The 19,627-nt window shown below is 38.0% G+C and overlaps 2 protein-coding genes across 2 annotated transcripts in view; both read right to left on the reverse strand.

Moving 5' to 3' along the window:
* mchr2 (melanin concentrating hormone receptor 2) overlaps positions 1-4,161 on the reverse strand; it is a 24,091-nt gene extending 19,930 nt beyond the window's left edge. Inside the window, exons 1-2 of the mRNA XM_036564471.1 lie at positions 4,095-4,161; positions 1,964-2,054 (exon numbers count right to left, since the gene is read on the reverse strand). Coding sequence (XP_036420364.1) covers positions 1,964-2,054; positions 4,095-4,161 — 158 coding nt within the window. The remainder of the gene's footprint in view (positions 1-1,963; positions 2,055-4,094) is intronic.
* On the reverse strand, positions 3,294-18,191 carry LOC118803921 (class I histocompatibility antigen, F10 alpha chain-like). The gene is made up of 10 exons (XM_036564467.1): positions 18,039-18,191; positions 14,461-14,736; positions 14,075-14,362; positions 12,940-13,224; positions 11,961-12,077; positions 9,588-9,644; positions 7,992-8,015; positions 7,854-7,883; positions 7,544-7,695; positions 3,294-5,468 (listed from the first exon to the last, which is right to left on the reverse strand). The coding sequence occupies exons 1-9, from the start codon at positions 18,097-18,099 to the stop codon at positions 7,565-7,567; spliced, it is 1,269 nt and encodes a 422-aa protein (XP_036420360.1). The 5' UTR covers positions 18,100-18,191; the 3' UTR covers positions 3,294-5,468; positions 7,544-7,564.
* Between the last annotated feature and the right edge of the window lie 1,436 nt (positions 18,192-19,627).

Below are 19,627 nucleotides of genomic sequence, written 5' to 3' on the forward strand. Positions count from 1 at the left end.
AAGCCAAAGATGTATTTCCACTACAGTGAACAGTAAAGATAACCTAATTTAATCTGATCTGTATTTATGTATTTAATGTAATAAACATTCTTAAATGGTTCTTGGCCAAGATGTACAGTTCTATGAGCCTTTACATTATGCTGAGGTCCTTCATCACGTTTTCACATCTCATTTCCAAACATGGTTCTTCACTGAAAGGTTCTGTAAGGAGCCAAAATGTTTCTTCTGTTCTTCTGGCATCACTTCAAAGATCCCTTTTAAGCCTCTTTCTTTTAAGACCGTTGAGAAGATTAGACGAGGTGGAGAAAAGGCAGAATTCACAGGTGTTATTAAATCAGTGGGAAAGCTTTGGTTATTTAATGATCCTCTGCTCTCTGTAGGACGACGGCTCTTCTCTTTAGTTCTGCACCAAATCAGCTGATGCCGTTCAGCCGTGGAGCCTCTGCTGAATCTGATTCACCATGGCTTAACGTCCTGTTTCTGGGTATTTTCCACGATTGTGACTCGCTCTCATCTGGCGTTATCAGCTCCTCTGACGGGTCCGATCCTGATTTCACGCTCAGGTGGGATGCTGGAGTCCGTCAGGCTCAGCCGGACTCTCCGATGTGTATTCGTTAAGAAAGTTACCTTGAATGAATCTGTACTGAATGTTAACCACGGCAGGAGCCCAGCTGTGGTGCAGCTGTTAGCAGTTCTTTTGCTCCTACTTCTTCTATATTCTTTCACTCGGTGAGTGAGCCTCCTACACAGACAGCAGGCTGGACATTCAATATCTTTCGATTAGGTTATGACCCCAGTTTAATTTAGATTTTGGAGGTGGAAAATGCCTATTTTTTCCAAGAGTGCCAAAAACACGGCATCATCATCATCAACATCATCTTTAACCGCTTAGTCCAGATGGGGTCGCGGTAGCAGGTGGGAGAGCGGAGAATCCCAGACGACCCTGTCCCCCACAACTTCCACCAGCTAATTCCTAGGGACCCCAAGCCGCTCCTAGGCCAACTTGGAGATATAATCCCTCCAGCGGGTCCTAGGACGACCCCGGGGTCTCGCCCCAGTCGGCTGTGCCTGGTACACCCCCACCGGGAGGCGTCCAGGGCTCATCCTGATCAGACGCCCAACCACCTCAACTGGCTCCTCTCAGTGAGGAGGAGTAGCGGCTCTACTCCGAGTGCAGGCCCACGCTGTGAAGAAAGCTCATTTCCGCCGCTTGTAGTCGTGATCTCATTCTTGCGGTCATTACCCATGGCTCATGACCACAGGTGAGGGTGGGGATGCAGACTGACTGGTATACAGAGAGCTTTGCCTTATGGCTCCTCACCACTACAGTCTGGTACAGTGACCGCATTACTGCTGCTGCCTGTGCCAGCCTGCGGCCGATCTCACCATCCCTCTTCCCATCACTTGTGAACGAGACCTGAGATACTGAAACCCCCCCCCACTGATTGTTACCCAATCAGCAGTGATGTGTATAAAAACCCGGCTGTATTAAAAAAGCAGCCCCAGTGGATTCTAATAAAGTCTCCACACACGCAGCCGCTGCAGTTTGGTGTACATAACTACTGAAGAAGACGTGTCTGTCGAATTTACTGTCAACAATTTAAAGAAAAGGGTGTCAAGAACAGCTTTCCCAGCTGCCACAGCTGCGACGTGAGCACAACAGGAAAAAGATGACAGGAAAAAGATATTGGAGTTTTATTTATCTTTTGTATTAGCAGGAAAGTTCATAACAATTTTTGAATAAATCAACCTCAAACGAAATTTAAGAGCCAATAGCTACATAAGAGTCATTTGGTAATGTAATGATTTATAATGTGAACAAGTGATTATTTGTTTCAGTAATCGATAGATTATTCCACTATCAATATCTTTTAAATGTGATCTGTATGTGACATCAGTCTGAACAGATCAGCTCCCAAACTGACCCACACGAGCAAAAGAACAGAGCGTCACGCTGCTTCACGGCTCTTCCAGAGGTGAACAATCACGACCGCCAACGAACACCAGTCGCCCCCGGAGGATCAGCTTCATCTTCACCAGCGTCACAGTGTCTTCTAATGTTCGTACAGGAATATCACCCCAAAGGTTTATTAGGTCTCAGCAGCGTGAAATTATGACGAATGTCGAGTTGGATTGACGTAAAAGCCGAGTGAATTCTGATCTGGCTGTTGAGACGATTTACATGAAGATATGCAGAACATATTTACAGTTCAAACCTTGTCAGTGAACTATGAGGGCCAAAAAAACAAAAAACAAAAACAAAATAATCGTTCATTAATCGTAATCGAGGTAAAACATTCAAATAATCGTGATATTGATTTGAGGTCATGTCGTCCAGCACTAGCTGTGTGAGTCGTGCAGTAAAAAGAGCAGCCTAGCAGTGAGAGCTGAGCACCAGTTTCCCTCGGTTTTCTGTAAGCTGTTCCTTAGGGATTCAATAAAGCTGTGGTACAAATCACATCGATCCATGGCTTGTTTGAATTCTCTGGAGAAACACTGTGTGTTTTATATATATATATATATATAAATATATATATATATATATTTAGCAGCGTCATGAGGAGCCGACTGGAATATCAACACATTCCTGTTACCTTTTTTTGACAATGACTTTGCTGGTTAGACTGTGCAGAAGCCAAAAAGCACCTTTAATTATTCGATTTCCAGTTAAAAAGGCCTTTAACTGAACATCCTGCACATCTTTGCGTATTTGTCAAGTCCCATTTTAGACGAAAGCACCTGTTACAGTCACATCCCACCTGATCCAGCCTGCACTGCTGTAAATACCCCATACGTTTAGCTTCTGTCTGTCTGTATTGACCATCACAGGCATCAATCACAACAACTGAACAATAACATGTTTCAGCACTGACTGTGAGAGCAACATTAACCCATATAGAGTCAAATGAAACGGAATGTGCTGATCATTAGGACTGCAGTGCAATATGAACACGTGCTCAGTCTCAGCTCTGTGTGCAGGTGAGCTGGAGGTGGACTGGGAGCATTATTAATATATATGAGTCATATATTATTGACTGTGGTTCAGTGAAGCTTCATCAATAGAGCCAACCAGCCCACAGAGCATTAAACACAGAGATGAGACACATTTACAGACACATTTACAGCACTCTGACATAGCACTGACAGGGTTCAGAGCGGTTCAGAGCGGTTTGGTGTGAAGCGCGCTGTTCACAGTGGTGGTGATAGGAACCAGACGTCCACCTCTAAAAGCTCCCTCACAGAAAGTTCCTACATGAAATGGTTATGAATTCACTGCCTGATGACTGAGACACTGTTTTTTGGGGGTTTTTTAAAGTGTTATTAGCTCAGCTCCGCGTGAAATCATTATCATTTATAAACAACATGCTGTTTTCATTTTATTCAGTTTGGACAAAAACACCGGACTTCATCCAAACCATCCACACTCGGACACAAATGATGTATGATCTGCATCAACAACACACAGATGTCCACAAACACAAAATGGAAAACATGAGACCACAGTCTGAAAGAAAATGGAGGACTTCCGTGATGATCTGCAGCTGTGGCGCACATTCCTAGGCGCAGAGCTCGAGTTTAAACACGGCTTATCCAGCTGACAGACACGCTCGCCTCAGTCCGGACACAGTAAGCCTGAAGCTGTGGCTGTGATGAACAGCTGCAGAGATGAACAGATTGACTGTAACGGGCCTTTTTAATGTTTAACCCGGTTCATAACGGCGCTAACACGAGGCTTCCGCTCCGCCAGCTTGTCGTTCGAATTACCCCGTTCCACCTTAAATGCTGCAGCAGCTACGTTCTGGCGCCTCGGGCGTCACAATAACTGCTGCACTGTTTAAGGTGGAACGGGGAAATTCTAACAACAAGCTGGCGGACCGGAAGCTGAGTTCAGCCTCGTGCGCTAGGATGCTGAATTCAGGCTGAATAAGTGAGAAATACTAATTTTAAACCGTGTAATAACCGGTTTTTAATGTTAACTATGCTTTACTCCCCGCGTTAAGTTGCGCGGAGGGTTTTATTAGCGATACAGTTTTACTTTCGATTTCGCCAATGGCGCAGCAACAATAGCGCGACTGAACGAAAGAACAACTCACCTCCTCCGAGAGAAGGAGCCACAAATCCACACAGTAAGGCCACACAGAGAGCCGCAGGCACCCCCATCATCCCGCTCTGCGATTCAGTCCGGTGTAAAATCACTTTGCAAGATCTTTTTGTTGAAAAAAGTCGATTTTCTTAATCTTCAGACGCGTACTTCGTCCGTTAAGAGAGAAACTAAACTTTACACGGCTCTGATTGGCTGGCAAGAGTCCTCTCTTCCCGCACTGGAAGAGCCAATCAGAGCGCTGAACACCGGTACTTTCCAGAATATGTGAACAGAAAACACCCCCAGGCCATCGCTTGTTTCTGGGTGGACAGTGTAGCGCCAGGTTGAGGCTGAGCTGAAGACTGGCCAAGAAAATACTCAAACAAGAGAAGACAATAGCAGGAAAAACTAAGATATGACACTCACTTTGATCTTTAACCCCCAGTTAGAGAACAAGAGAGTGAAAAAGAAAGCTGTCAACTCTGACCCTGACAGACTGAAAAAACAATGAAATCAAGGACATTAGGCCACATCTGACAATGCAAATACAAATTGTAAGCATGCATACTGTATGTAAACAGTACACAGATGTTGGATATATGAATACAAAAATATACAACAAAAACTACAAGGCACTTTTTAAACCACTTTACTGAAATAATGAAAATTTTTAATCTTATAGCACAATAGATTACTTGCTTCAGCTTACATTAAGCTTGCGCTTACATTTTTACTCCCTCTAAGACTTCACTTTAAGTTTAATCACAACAATGTTTGACTCCGTCTTTGTATATTAGGCTACACTATTACAGAAAAAAAAAAAAACAATAAACACATCAGTTACAAAAGTAAAACCATAACAGAAAAAAGCTCCATAAAACCATTTATGTATCTTCTTAAAACATATTACAATCAGTACACTGCAGCCAGATAGTGCTAAATGTGGGCTAATAAAGGAAAAGCTTGAAAGGGAGGCTTATAATATTAATGCTTTTTTATTAAGCATGTTTATTTGTAGAGCCTGTAGAGCTTTTGCTTAAGAGAAGATCTGCTTAACTCCCATATTATCTATATGTTTAAAGTACCGTATGTTCACCTGCATTTGATGCTCCCACTTTCTACTTGTATCATCTGCTTTTTAAGTTCAGCATTAACAGAGGAGTAGAGGTGCAGTTTAATGTGGATGGTTTCTGTTAAGGTAACAGAGTGATGTGAAAGTACTGACTTGGTCAGTGAATGGAAAAGAGTCTGTACGGTAAATGAAAGTGCTGGTGTATAATCCTGGATGATCTGGAGTTCAGTTCCAATGGACCACAAGCTCTGCAGCATTATCACAACTTGCGGTCTGACATCATATAAAAAATCACACTTCCCCTGGATCTCCCTGTGAAATACAATGATTAAATCATTGATACAATCGCCATCCAAAACAGAAACACCAACCCTGTACTACCACTCACAGGCTACCTTGTGCTTTGACTAACTGGCCACTCTATTAGAAACAGCTACCCTATGCTTCCACTTAGTGGCCACTTTTTTAGAAACACCTGCCTTGTACTTCCACTAACTGGCCATTTTATTAGAAACACCTGCCTTGCACTTCCACTCACTGGCCACTTTATTAGAAACATTTCTTGGATAGCTCCATTATGTAGGTGTACAGTTACTGTTAGACTGTAGTCCATTTGTTGATGTTCAGTGTATCAGCTCCCTCTACCTCATTCATCAGTGGTCAGTTTCTGACCACAGGACCGCTGTTGTCCAGATATTATTTAGATGGTGGTTCATTCTCCGTACAGCAGTGACTCTGACATGGTAGTGTGTGAAGCTGATATGAGTGTATCAGACACAGCAGTGTTACTGGAGTTTTTATGCATATCAGTGTCACTGCTTGAGTTGAGAGTGGGCCATCTACCAAAAAATACCCAGGCAAGAGCAGCTCTGTGGTCAGAAACTGACCACTGATGAAGGCCTAGAGGATTACTAACACAAACTGATGACAGATAAACTACAGAGTCTAACTGTACATCACAAAGTGGAGCTACGATGTCTTTAATATAGTGGACAGTGAGTAAACTATAACAGGACCAGTGTTCTACAAAAAGCTACTAAAAGGATGCATATTGTCACTGTCAGAACAAAATCTTGTATCTCAATTTTTAATGTTTTTCTGTTTTTGGAGAACATCAGCTTTTCAGATGAATAAACCAAAAGAAATGGTCCAAAATGTAGGTTTTTAAAATATTTCACTTATATTGAACGTTCTTCCTTTCTCCTGTAAAGTTACCATTTTGAAAATAAAAGGTTTTGGTCCAACAGCAACAATATACATACACAGTGTATATAATAAATAAAGCTGTTAATATATATGCACTATCATACTGCAAGTAAATAATAACAACAACAGCGCATAAGGAAATCAAGTTGTGGTCTGCGGAGGTCATAATCTACAGTCATATGCAAAATTTGAACATTTTCTAAGTGAAAAGAAGTAAACCATCTATAGGAAACAGTTAAATATGCCATCTTTCTGCACAATTTAGTGCACAAAATCAATAGATTTACAGAGTTGAAGAGTTTACCAAAAATAAAATAAAACAAAGTGTGACATAACTTTTGCACAGACCACACAAAGTTTTTCCCCCCAATAAATTCAGTTAAAAAATATTAAATTAATTGTGCTTTAAAATGTGCATAAGTGTGTCTCTTTAGAGGATGGGGTCACTTATTTACACTCAGAACATTAGCAACAACATGGAATTTAACCGGGGCACCCAAACTTTTGCATATGACTGTACCACACATGAAAGAAAAAGTTGCACATGCATTTGTATGTCATAAACACTTGTAAACCACTGTAAGCACATTCCTGAGTGGCAATAACATAAATGTACAGAGAACGTTTAAATGAAAACCTTATAGGCTCCTTTGAAGGATTCATATACTCTTATAAATCATATATTCTCAATGTCGTATGTTATAATTATCCAACCAATATGCATAACCAGAGAAGAACGTCATACTCTACTAGTCAAAAGTTTGAGCCTGCTTGCTTAAAACTAATTTTCCCATGATACTCCATTCAGTTATATACAATATACTTTTAATATAATATAATATAATATAAAAATGTAAATTTCAATAAGCAGCTACCCAAAGCAAGATATCAGTCTGAAGTACAAGTTAACTAACTGAAGATCAATATGTTTTATTAATTGAAAAACCCAGTTTTGTATTAAAAGAAAATGTTTGTTTTTTTACATTGTGTCCTGCTTTTCTGTAGCTCTTTCATTGCATAAAACATCAGTTATGAAAATATGAGGTTTCCAGTAAGTTGTATAAACTTTCCCACATTCCTGTCCAATCTGCCCACCCTGCCCTTTCAGAAACAGTTTTATGGTTTCACCTATTTCTATTGTATGTCACAAGCACATAAGCTGACATTTATAGACTACTTACGATCATCCATCCTGCATGAATTTAGGCTGTAGAAGTTAGCAGTGTCGGCTCATTTGCCTTTCCATCAGGATCACTGGAGGCTTCCCGCAGCATCGAGGTGGTCTCTTCAACATTCACCACACTACCACTTGGTGACCCACTGGTCCTGGAGTCTGAAAAGCAGCATATGTATTGACTTGTTAAGATAAATATACAGGGCAGTTCATTCTCTGAGAATCTACTGACTTTTACCAATGACAAACAATGCACTGCCATCAAAAACAAAAATTAAATAAAGTGGGTCCAGACTTTCATTCAGAAGAAACATTACCAGAGTCAGATGAACCGTCAGATCCCCTTCCTGAAACAGACACAATAAGGTCACATCACAGCTGAGTTACAGTGGACACTCACTATAAAATTAGAAATATTATTCATATTAAATGATTTTAATGTGGAATATTATTACCTGAGTCAGCATCAGAACCACCAGCTGTAGAGATAAATAAAATAAAATGTGTTAAAAAGAAGAAAGAAGATAAGGCATCAGAGAAAAATAAAAGCTACATTTATTGAACAGCATAAATGGAAACCACACATTTATTTATTAATACACTGTTTTTTCACAAACAATTTGAGATTGAATTATATTAAATAAATTTAAAGCTTTAAAAATAAGCTGTTGCTGTAAAAATGAGGGCTTGAACTGTGTAAACTGTGTGTCTCATTTATCAAAACGTGTTTAGAGCATGTTCTATATTTGTGTGTAAGAACCACCAGCACACACTAGGAAACTGGGTTTCATTAAATCCTACACTGGTCTGCTCATGTACTCATTTACACAAAGATATGCCCCTAAATAGCTACATACAGCAAACTTAAACTTCCCTTTGAAAATCCCCAGCAGCCTCTGAAGCTTATTAAAAGCTGATCTAAAATGTTGCATGTAAAATAAAAACACAACCTTATATTTAACAAGTAAAAATTAAATATGATCATTTAATAATTCAAATTTCTCTTGAAAAAAATCAGTTTGAACATGCAAAAATATTTTAATAAAAATTATATTTACTTTTGACAAGTTAAATTTGGACATGCTACAACATAATTTTTTTTATTTTAGAAGTAGATTAGATGTGTGTAAAAATTCAATTTTTATGATTCAAAATGTGAAAATACAGTCGGCTACTGTCTACATCATCGCTATCAATCTGTTTCTTTAATACAATTAGAATTTACCTTTAATATGAGTCTAAATCAGCTGTTATCTGTGTTTCTGTCTGCATCTTACAAATACACTGTAAATCACTGAAGTTGAAGTGTTTGAAGATTTATTTTGATCAAAAATATTTCTTGTGTTCATCTGAAATATTATTTTACTTTTCTTTTTCTAATGAAAGTATTTATTTTACTCATTACCACCTGCTAAATCAGCCACTCCACCAGCACAAAGTGCTGGCAGACTATTGGTAATGAGTGTCTTTTAGTAAATCTGGCCCACAGTGTCCAACAACACTGGAATATTTGTTCAGAGTAGGACGTCATCTGGGTATCTTTGCTGTACTGAAAGAATTCATGTTGGGGACATTATGCATACTGCTTACTACATTTGGGCACAATTAGCACATGAGCAGTACCTAGTGGGCTATTTCAAACATGTAGTGGGCTATTCTGCACCAGTGTTTTCCTGAAGGCTTAGTGAAAGTAAGAGGCTTGGCTCAGCATCCAGTACTGTGTTTAACCTAGTCATGTTGCAGTCTATTCTGAGGATGTTCTGGATATGTGAGGTTCAAAAATACAGTTCACAATCAATCCCTGAGTAACCTTTAATATCTTAAATGACAAATTTGTACTAATGCTGCACTATCAATGCCCACCAGGAGTTGCCTTCACAGTTACTGGTGGGCTGTGTGAACGGCCTTTTCTGCCCACAGAGAGATGCCGTACACACAACCAGTTTTCAGACAATCAATTTCAGCAGAGTCTTTTCCAGATGCTACCTTGATCAAACTTGATCCATTTGTCTGACTCCGTAAAACCACAAGGATGTATCTGTTAATCTTACCCTTTTTTTCCAACAGGGCCTTATCAGATGTTGAGGTGTTCTTTTCATCTTTGGACACTGAGAACAAAAAAGTACATGCAGTTATAGTTGGCACTGAAAAGATGCAACGAGATGTCAGTGTCTAATAGAAGAAGAGGAAAGGTGTATTCATATTGCACAATCTTTATTTTTAGCTTCATTTAACCAGATAACTAGGAAATACTGGCAGTAATAATACACAAGTTATAGTAATGTCAGAGCTGATTTTGTCAACAACAATTCTACTCTTTGTTATAATTAGTGGAAATCATAGAACTGAGACAGATGAACATGTGATTACACATGAGCAGAATTAGCAGAAGCCATCATCATAGTTTTTGAATATGCAGAATATTATTGGAAAAACATGTTTGTGTTAAAATAAGATGAACTAATCACATTATTTTAGGTTGTTAATCTTGATTCATTGAATTTACCTTATTTGCTTAAATTTAAACCCTAATACAACAATTCATTTACAAAGAAGTGCATTTTCATAGCTATAAGAGTGGAGTAAATGTATTTATTACTTTCAGTAGTTCATTATTGTTATTTTTACAGTGTGAACACTGTTGGAATCCAGTGTGGATTATTGTTCTTGGGGGGAACTGGAGTTCCACTTTGCTGCTACTTTTGTTAGTATGTTGCTCATTGATTTATCCACATTTCTCCTCTGAGCACTGTCCAGTGTAGTCTGCTGAAGGTCCTGAAGATTATACTTTAAAAGCCATTTGAAAATTGCATTTGAACGAAAAGCCTACAATTGCGAATTCTTTCATGGCAATATACAACTACATAGCTGTAACTGGGCTTTAGCCCGCACTACTACAGATGGGACGAAGGGTTAAAGTAGGAAAATTTATTGAAAAAATTAGTGGTGTTAATAATTTATTGCATCAACCTTGACACCCCTGGTATGTTCATATGCTCAGAATTATGAAAAACTATAACATTCATCATCTTGATGTCTTACACCTCACTCAAAAAGGTCAGAAAGTTATAAAGGTTATTTAAAAAATACAATACGAGAGGGACTGTCGTCACAGCTGTGATTTGGTCGCAGGTATGAGATGAAAGCAAATACTGTGAATCATTAAAGTTATGCGGTTATTCGTGATAACGCACAAAGGCAAGTGTTACTGCTTTTATGGAAAAGTTTTGTAAACTAAATTAACATTACTTCAGTTCATTCAGCCCTGAAAATCATTTCAAATGTGTTTTAATGTTGGCAATTTCTTCTGCCAAAAAGTAGTATCCTTTTGCATTAGTGTGGAGAGTGTGGTGAAGCGGGTTTTATGTTAGACGTTTGCTGGATATTCAACTTTCCTCAATTTCTTATGAAATAAATGTCCAAAAACAATCAAACCTAAATTTTCTCACTCCTGAAAGACAAGGAACAACCAATGACCAATATATTTCAAAATGTTTCAAATATTTCACATATATTTCAAATATATTTCTAAATTTTGCTGAATATTATGTTCAGAAAATACAGATCACTGACACTTTAGTCACTAACAGTCCATCTAAATAGTGCAAAAAACATTTCCTAATGTGTTTAGTTAAAAGAAGGTAAAAATAGAAAAACAGTGGTCTCCATTCACTGGGATTTCTATTTCACTTAAAGGTAGCCACTCTGTCTACTACATGTGATATTATGTGATTTTCCCTTCTGTTAGCTAAATATATGAGAAACAAAATTTAGAAAAACATTATGTACTTTTCAGATGGTCCCTTAATGACTAACACGCTGGTGATCTGCATTTCCAAAGGATTATGTTCAGTGAAATTTAAGGACAGATACAACTGAAATATATCTGATTGTAGTTTATTGTCTTTATTCTCAGGAACGAGAAAATGTAGTTTTAAGCATTTTGGGACATTAATTTCATAAAAATCTAAGGAGAGAATGTCAAATATCCAACAAATGTTCAACGTAAACTGACTTTACTGCCCTGTCACAGACAGACCATGAAACTCACAGAATCTCTTGTTCAGTCAGTCTGTAAAGCATTTTACAGCCCATTCTGTTCACTTCTGGCTGATTACAGTGTGTTTAGTTGTTCTACCATCACAGTAGAAACGTACTTTTGTTAGCTGTAAAGTAGACAATATTTAGCAATATTCAGCAGAATACTACAGTTACTGTGTGAAAAACATGCTGTTATCAGAAATAACAGCACAGTAGAAAAGTTCACAGACTATCAGATCATGCTATTAGAACTAACTGTTGTCTAAATAAAGATTATTTTTCTTTGGCCAAATGACATAGAAGTCCATTATTAAAATATACTTTTTCTGCTTTGAACAGAATTTAAATATAATCTTCAGAATATGAACACAATTTATACTCACCACATTTCTGCTTATTTTTTATAAAAATGACGACTCCAACCAGCACAGCCAGCACAATCAAACCTGCAACTGCTCCTCCAATAGCCAAGCCCAGACCACCCTGGGAGCGAGGAGGCTCTGCAGACAGGGAAGTGATCAGTAAAAAATTAGAGTTACATTTTTTTAAATGACAAAAACAGTTTAGGAAACTATAGTTTTTAAATGGAAAAAATTGAAATCTAACAACAGCAGATATAACTGAACCTTATTTATGGCCTCCTCATCTACCCTTCATCTGTAGAGGAATCTTATTTTGTTCAACCCAACTGCATTATGCTACAGAATGTCCAGTGGAGAAAGGCTTCATTCCAAGGATGTATGAACTTACAAATGAGCCTTTTGTGTTGTTTTTTTTCTTAGTTTCTGTGTTGGACAAAGTCAAATCCAGGCCTAGCAGAGCCCAGCAGAGCACCTGGAGGCCTAATACATCTTTACTGACCTGCCACCTTCAAAACATTACAGGCCAATACCTATTTGATCAAATAGCATCATTTCTATCACATTAGTCACAGAATCACACCAGAAGTGCTTTAGCTGGTTGATCTGGGTGAACACTACACTCAGGGTTTCTTTCTGTCCCAATTCTAAAGAGTCTTTGTCCAAAATTAACATAAGTTTATTTGAAATGTTGCTGTATGAGAACATATGTATATTTTCCCTTTATTTAGAATTTGTTGCAAGGGTACAGAACGGGTTGATGGAGAAAGTGTCATACCATTCTACATTTATTGATTAAAGTGGGCAATATTTTGAAGTTCTGTGTCACAGGCAGCTTACTGCAGTTTAAAAAGGTCATTTCTGGTCTAGTCTCTGTAATCTGCCATACTGTTAAGCAGCGTTTACAGTTATATAAAGCAAACAATTGCACTGACAGTGAAAAAACAGAACATGCAATGACTTATATTCTACTAAGAATTCCAAGAATTATAAATCTAATTACCCCATTTTGTAATTACTGGTTCTGCGAGGGTGATATGATTCACATAACAGTCGTATTCTGCTGTTTCGTCCTCCTGGATGTCCACACTCTTCCTCAGCTGGAAGGTTCCATCTTCATTGGGTCTGACTCCTGAAGATGTTAGTAGATGTTCAGGCAGTGAAGTGCGGAACTTCCTCACACACAGCGTCACGTCTTTGGGGTAGAAGCCCGTGGCCAGGCAGGTCAGGGTCAGCTTGCCCGAGTTAGTTGTAGATTTCTTTGAAAATGCATAAACGTCTGGTTTGGCTGAAAGGATAGAAATAAAAATATTATTTCTCTGTATTTTATCAGCTTTGTATTTTCACTCAAAAAGTATAAGATCAACTAGGTGAATTAAGAGCTACAGGGGGGCCTTGAGAGGCCTGGGCCTTGTCTTTTGGATGCCAGTCTTTCCCAGATCTCTTTGTTGTGCCCTCATGCCTTTTTCCACCATAAACAAATAAAAGTGCCCGTCAAGGCTCTTAATTCAACAGCTAGTCGTTTACATGGCTATTTGCAGTCACATATCGCTCCTGTTTTACACCAGTGCAGCAATAAGGAAAATAACAACGCTGTGGCAGCGGGGGGTGTGGTCTAGCATCATCTGCAGAGTTGAGAGCCACAGACAGTGAACCAGTGGGTAATTAGGATATGCTTTTCACAAGTGTGTTGTTTGCTGTCAGCCTACTTAAGCGTCTAGGTCTTTTGGTAGTTTGTTGGAGACTGGGAGCATCACACAGATGACTACAAATCTGAAAAACCCCGAAAATTTTGTAATGTTTGCCCTTCTTTTAGCTGAAAAGCTAAGCCAAAATCATTTAAGCTCCTCTCTTATTGTTTTTCAATGCTGAAATGTTATACTGCCTGACTGTATCTGGAGATTGTGGGAAATTAGCTGAGCTGTGCTGTGCTCTCTCTCTCTGGCTACAGGGGCTACCATACAGTAGTTAACCCTGACATTTCTGAGACATAATGATTTTACAAACTGCCCCCCCCAAACCTGTACTCAGTTCCTTCCTAAAATGAAACTCTGGCTATGCTGGTTCAAGGATCTTTCTTATCCAACCCACAAAATAAAGAATTTAAATGATTTTGTCAAACATTTTCTGGAACTCACAATGTTTTCTCAGTGATTCTTTTCCGTACTCCATGAATTTGGTGAGCCAGTCCACACATTCTTTCTCCAGGTAACCCTTGGTGTACTGGTTCAGGATGGGCACATCATCCCATTTCCTTTTGGTTGGCTCAGCTTCTGGAACTGGAGCAATCCACCGCATGTTGCCATCATCAAAAGAGAGGAACTCTGACCCATCGTAGCTGTACTCATCAATGCCTCTCAGAAATTTTACTTGTCCATTTGACTCATCGATCTCACAGCCATGTCTCCACTGAAGAACGTGAAGGTCTGATGGAAAAACAATGAAAGCAAATAAAACAATGACATTTGCTGGCACAACATATGAGGAACCACAGTGGATGGAAAAAACCTGACAGATCACTAACCGCTATTATTTGTGTGTCTCATTCGCTGCATCAGGATCTCCACGTTGACCTTGAACCACTGCTCTTTGCTCTTGCGAGACTGGGTGCCTTTTTCCCAGTAATCTGGCTGCATCTTCTCCCTCATCCAGTCCTGCTTAGGAACCTTAACCTGGTCCTTACTGTTGTAGTAGTCGATCTCCCGGTCATCGAGCAGACCCAGTGCTGTGAACTCATAGATCCCTGGTAGAGCGACATCTTTGGAGAGGGCGGTGTAAATGTAGTACAGAGAGTGTTGGTCTGGAGGAAGAAAAGAAGAGAACAGCTACTTAGCATCGGCCTTACTGACAAACTCATTAACATTAACCAAAAAATTAACATTTATTCACTGAAATCTAACTGGATATATTCAAAGATATTAGATATAAAGAGTCCTAATGTAATGAGCAAATATTTAGGTTCTATCATCAAAATGTATATGGATTTCTAACATGATCTTCACAAATAGTTATCTATTTAAAATCAGGCCTCAAGTAGAAAAATCAAAGCACAACAGAGTAGTAAACAAAATATTTATAAATATAAAAAGTCAATGAGCCTTTGCCCTTTTGCTCTCTGACAGTGTATTCCTGGTCAGCATGTGTAATAAATGTGTTTTATAAGGCCTCCGCCATTGTTTGAGATCCATTTCACAAGGTGAGGCTAGAGTTTCACGAGCTTCACCGCTCTTGAGCGCCCCCTGTGGTGCGGTAACTTATTTTTCAGAGCGTAGATAAAAACATGAGCTTTACACTCTCAGAAATGAGACTACAAGAAGGCCAAAAACATGTTTATGTGAGCTTTTGCAGAGCTCTTGCAAAGACCACCTACTTAAAGACAAGAATAACTTAATTTTCCCAAAAATGTGATATTGCTGGTTTTAAAAAAACCTTTATTTCATTATTTTCTGTTGCCTGTTTGTGGTTGGACATCTAACAATTCATTTGCGTTCCTCTGAAACCTAATTAGAGCGCAGAGGTGCGCGATATGGATCTGAACTGGAACTGAGAAAAAAAAGAACCAGTAGTGCTACAGTTTTTAAAATACTATAAAAAACTGTGAACACAATGATTTTTCTTGAATATTTGTCATACTGTGCTGCACTAAATCCAGTTAAATGGGATTAACTTTGCTCTCTGTATAAAGATACGTGCTGTTGGTTGCTGTTCTACAAGTGCTAACTAGATCCACCATATGTTCAGAAAAGCATACTGTATTATATTACGATATAATTTATTACGATAATGAAATCTATATGATATACATATTGCCCAACCCTATTAGATCATTTCTGGATATAAGTGCCTGCCATTATCATTAAAGGAAATTAAATGAGAAACTGCCCCCCAAAACGGCCTGATTTTGACCATCCACTGTGGCTTTAGAGAACCTACTGACCTATTTCTCTTTGTGTTTTTGGTTCTGCATAACAATGTTCATGTTTAACTCATGAACTTGGTGCCACCAGAAACTGTGTTTTTGTTTAAATGTTTTTGAAAAAGAGGAACAGATTGTGAAATTAATTCAGTAGGCAAGGTTTAGTAATTTAATAAGCAAATCTATATATTAAAAAAGGTCGGCCTTAACCCAAACAATATGCTTATTCCAAATAATCTCGGGGTTATCAGGACTTCTCATTATGCATTAAGTGTGCAATTTTTTAGACTTGCATCTTCATTTGTTTTTGAAATATACAGGCTTTAATAAGTGGGTGTGGCCTTAATCCTTCATTAAACCAAAATGTTAAAAGGCATTTTCCCTAAACAAAAAAATCAATACATAAAATAGGAGGTAATCAATCAAACATGGGATATTTTTAAACTTGTTCCAAATGAATCAGCTCGTTTAAAGTAAAAGCCACATTCATGGCATTTTGTTTGTGTTTGTAGCAAAATGTTCCAAAATCTGTTACAACAAGCGAATGAATTTGCAAAACAGAGCAAAACTCCCAGCACTAAAGAAGCACCCGCAGTGTTAAACTAGCAGCCAGAGCAGTCAGACAAAAAAGCAACACTGTAAGAGTGAGGTCAACACTTTCACTGTGAATTACTACAGTATCAAACACTCTGCTGTAGTCTGCACTGTTAGGGGGCAGCAACAGTCACCACTGTTAGTTTAAATAGTGCTGAAAAAGAGGAGGCAAAGAAAAAGGCACCAATAACTTGGAAGATTTCACTCAGCATGCAAACTACAGTACATAAAAAAACTAAAGAACATTAAACAGACTATTATATTTGTACAATTTTGTGCACTGAAATTAAAATAAACATGTAAAGTGGATTAAACTCTATATTAGTGAGCAAAACCTTTTGTGCTTCTTGTGGATTAAGAGCAGAGCTGGGCGTTATTACAATATTTATCATTACTGTGATAAATGATATCACAGTTCTGTTTACAAGCACTTTGTGAACATCATCAGTTCTTGTAGAGAAACACAACTGCAGATTTGATTACGGAAAGAACATAATGATTATCTGAATTTAGTGCAGTGCAGCACGTGAATAAAAACTATAGTTTCGGACAATGTTTTTGAAAATCTGGCACCACTTCTTCTTTTTTGGCTGTTCCACCTTAACAGATAAACACTGTGACATATTGTGTATAGTAAAATTCTGTGAAATATTGTGGTATTATACTTTTGTTATATCGTCCACCCCTAATTAAGAATGAAGTCTTAAACATTGCCTTTATCAGACTACAGTGTGTTAATCTGGAGTGCCAGCAGAGGGCAGACTTGTCTAAGATGTCATTCTGTTGACAGGTCTCATCAGAGGTGTGGCAAGAATGTCACCAAACAGGACTCTAGTTTTCTTTCGTTTTCTCTAACATTGTTTGTGCCACCACAAAAACTTGCAAGTGTTCAGATCATTTTACAACTTTAAATCAGTAACGCCGACAGCCTTTCTGCCCATTGTTTTCTCAAAGTAAAACAACATAACTTTCACTATTTTCCGTTTTTTTACTGTTTTTTTTTATGTTATGCTTTAATTGTCCATTCTCACCTAGTAAAACATTAAATAACATTAAAAAAAGGAAGACATTCAACCAAGCAGGATTTATATGTTTAAACAGTCTGTATTAAGTGATAAGTTAGAAGTCCACCCTGTGCGTCACAAACAGCTGGACTTCGGACCGTCCTAAAACGTTGAGCCACACTTATCAGTTTTATGGTGTGATCTTTGTGTTCTACTTTAGTTTCACACATTTTGTTCTTTTATGTATTAAAAGGCTTCAAAACCAGTTCAAACAAGCTGTGTCTTCTGCAGATCTGAAAGAAAGTGAGTGTAATAAACAGCTGAACTCACTGACTGAACTGTATTAACTCCTATTACAGGACTGAACCTAGGACTCAGCCAGAGAACATACAGTGAGAGTGAACTCAACACAGTCAATGTCCATGTTAATTCAGCTTTTAGGGTGAGTTGAACCCTTTAAGAGTGACTTCATCACTGGAACAGCAGATCAAGAACTGGGGTGTTTTACTGTGTAAAACACTGAGTTACTTTCACTTTCAGAAAAGGTTCAATGTTGAGATTATTGTGCTGAATAAAAGCTGGACTCACCACTGACCGCTGGCCCAACGACACCGAGCAGCACCAAAGCGCAGAAGGCCACTGGGGCCATTTTGTGTTGATCGTCTCAGAGCTCTTTAAGTCTTCTCAGTCCTCTTACCTGCGACTGTCTGAGAGCAGTGAGGCGGAGACACACACTAAACAGGTGCGGCTCAGAGAAACATAAGCCCTGACCAATCAGAGTGGACACATCATCAGTAACCAGGCAGAGTGAACATAACAGCGTTTACAAGAAGGAAGTTAAAGCAGTGACAAAAAACAGCTGCTGTTCGCATAGATGGATCAGTGACAGAACAGAACCTGTCTGTCTGTCTGTCTGATCTGTAAATTTAAGTTACAGTACTGTCAAAGAAACGCAAAATAAAACAAAACAAATACTAAATGCATACTAAATACATAATACATAACTGTTCAAAGAGTGATGTTTTTCCTGTTATGTAATATTTAATAATGTTTTAATAATGTAGCTTTAAATATTATGAACTAGACACCAAAATGTTTTGGTGATTTATTCAGTGTCGTAGTATTTTGGGGAAAACAAGAACATATTAAACTTCATCCATGATATTACTTTGAACAGAAGTTCTTTTTTGTGTTAATTTTATTAGAGATAATTTTAGAATCATCTACAGCTCTGTTCATCATTTGCATGTTGATTGATTGATTGATTGATTGATTGATTGCAGCTTCTTACTAATTGTTTGAAACCTGTAAGGACTGAGTAGTTAGAAAAGTATGTTTAAAAAGTGTTTTAAAATGCAGTTTACATTTAGGTGTTATAAACAACACACCAAAAAGTATTTTTAGACATTTTATTTAATATTTCCTCTTTGTGATCAGTGAGATATTAAGTAATAACTAGAAAGGGAAAGTTTGTGAACGAACTTTAAGTTGGCTTGAAAAAGCCAGTCAATTACATATAAACGTTAAAATGTTTGAAGACTGCTGATAGTTGTTGAATTGTTGCCAAAATGTTGGTAAGCAGAAGCTGCAGAATCCGTGGTGGATGGAAATTTTTTGCTAAGTTCTACTGTGAATGAAGTTCTACCTTAAATTCTGTGCCACGTTAATTTTAGGGCTACCTTAAACTAAGTTCCACCTTAAATTTAGTGCTATGTTCATAGTGGTTCCACCTTAAATTTATTGCTATGTTAATTGAAATTCCAACTCAAATTCTGTGACATCTCAAATTCAGTGCTATGTTAATTTCAGTTCCACCTTTAATTCTGTGTCACCTTAAATAAAGTCCCACCTTAAATTCTGTGCCACCTTAAATTTAGTGCTATGGTAATTGCAGTTACATCTCAAATTTATTGCCACCTTAAAAAGAGTTCCATTTTAAATTCGGTGCCACCTTAAAAGAAATTCCACCTTAAATTCTGTGCCACCTCAATTTTATTGCTATGTTAATTAAAAAACACCTTAAGTTCAGTGCTAACATAAATGCAGTTCCACCTTAATTTCAGTGTCAGTGTAAACTCAGTGCTAACTTAAAAGAAGTTCCACCTGAAAATGAATGCTATTTTAATTGAAGTTCCACCTTAAATTCTGTGCCATGTTAAATTTAGTGCTATTGTATG

The sequence above is a fragment of the Colossoma macropomum genome, unplaced genomic scaffold (genome assembly GCF_904425465.1).
Source record: "Colossoma macropomum unplaced genomic scaffold, Colossoma_macropomum, whole genome shotgun sequence".
NCBI lineage: Eukaryota > Metazoa > Chordata > Actinopteri > Characiformes > Serrasalmidae > Colossoma > Colossoma macropomum.

Coding starts and splice junctions, on each gene's coding strand:
- LOC118803921 (XM_036564467.1), bottom strand. CDS start 18,099: ATGGCCCCAGTGGCCTTCTGCGCTTTGGTGCTGCTCGGTGTCGTTGGG. Junction 8,016..9,587: donor GGCCCTGTTGGAAAAAAAGG/GTAAGATTAACA, acceptor TTATCTCTACAG/CTGGTGGTTCTGATGCTGAC. Junction 7,884..7,991: donor TGGTTCTGATGCTGACTCAG/GTAATAATATTC, acceptor TGTCTGTTTCAG/GAAGGGGATCTGACGGTTCA.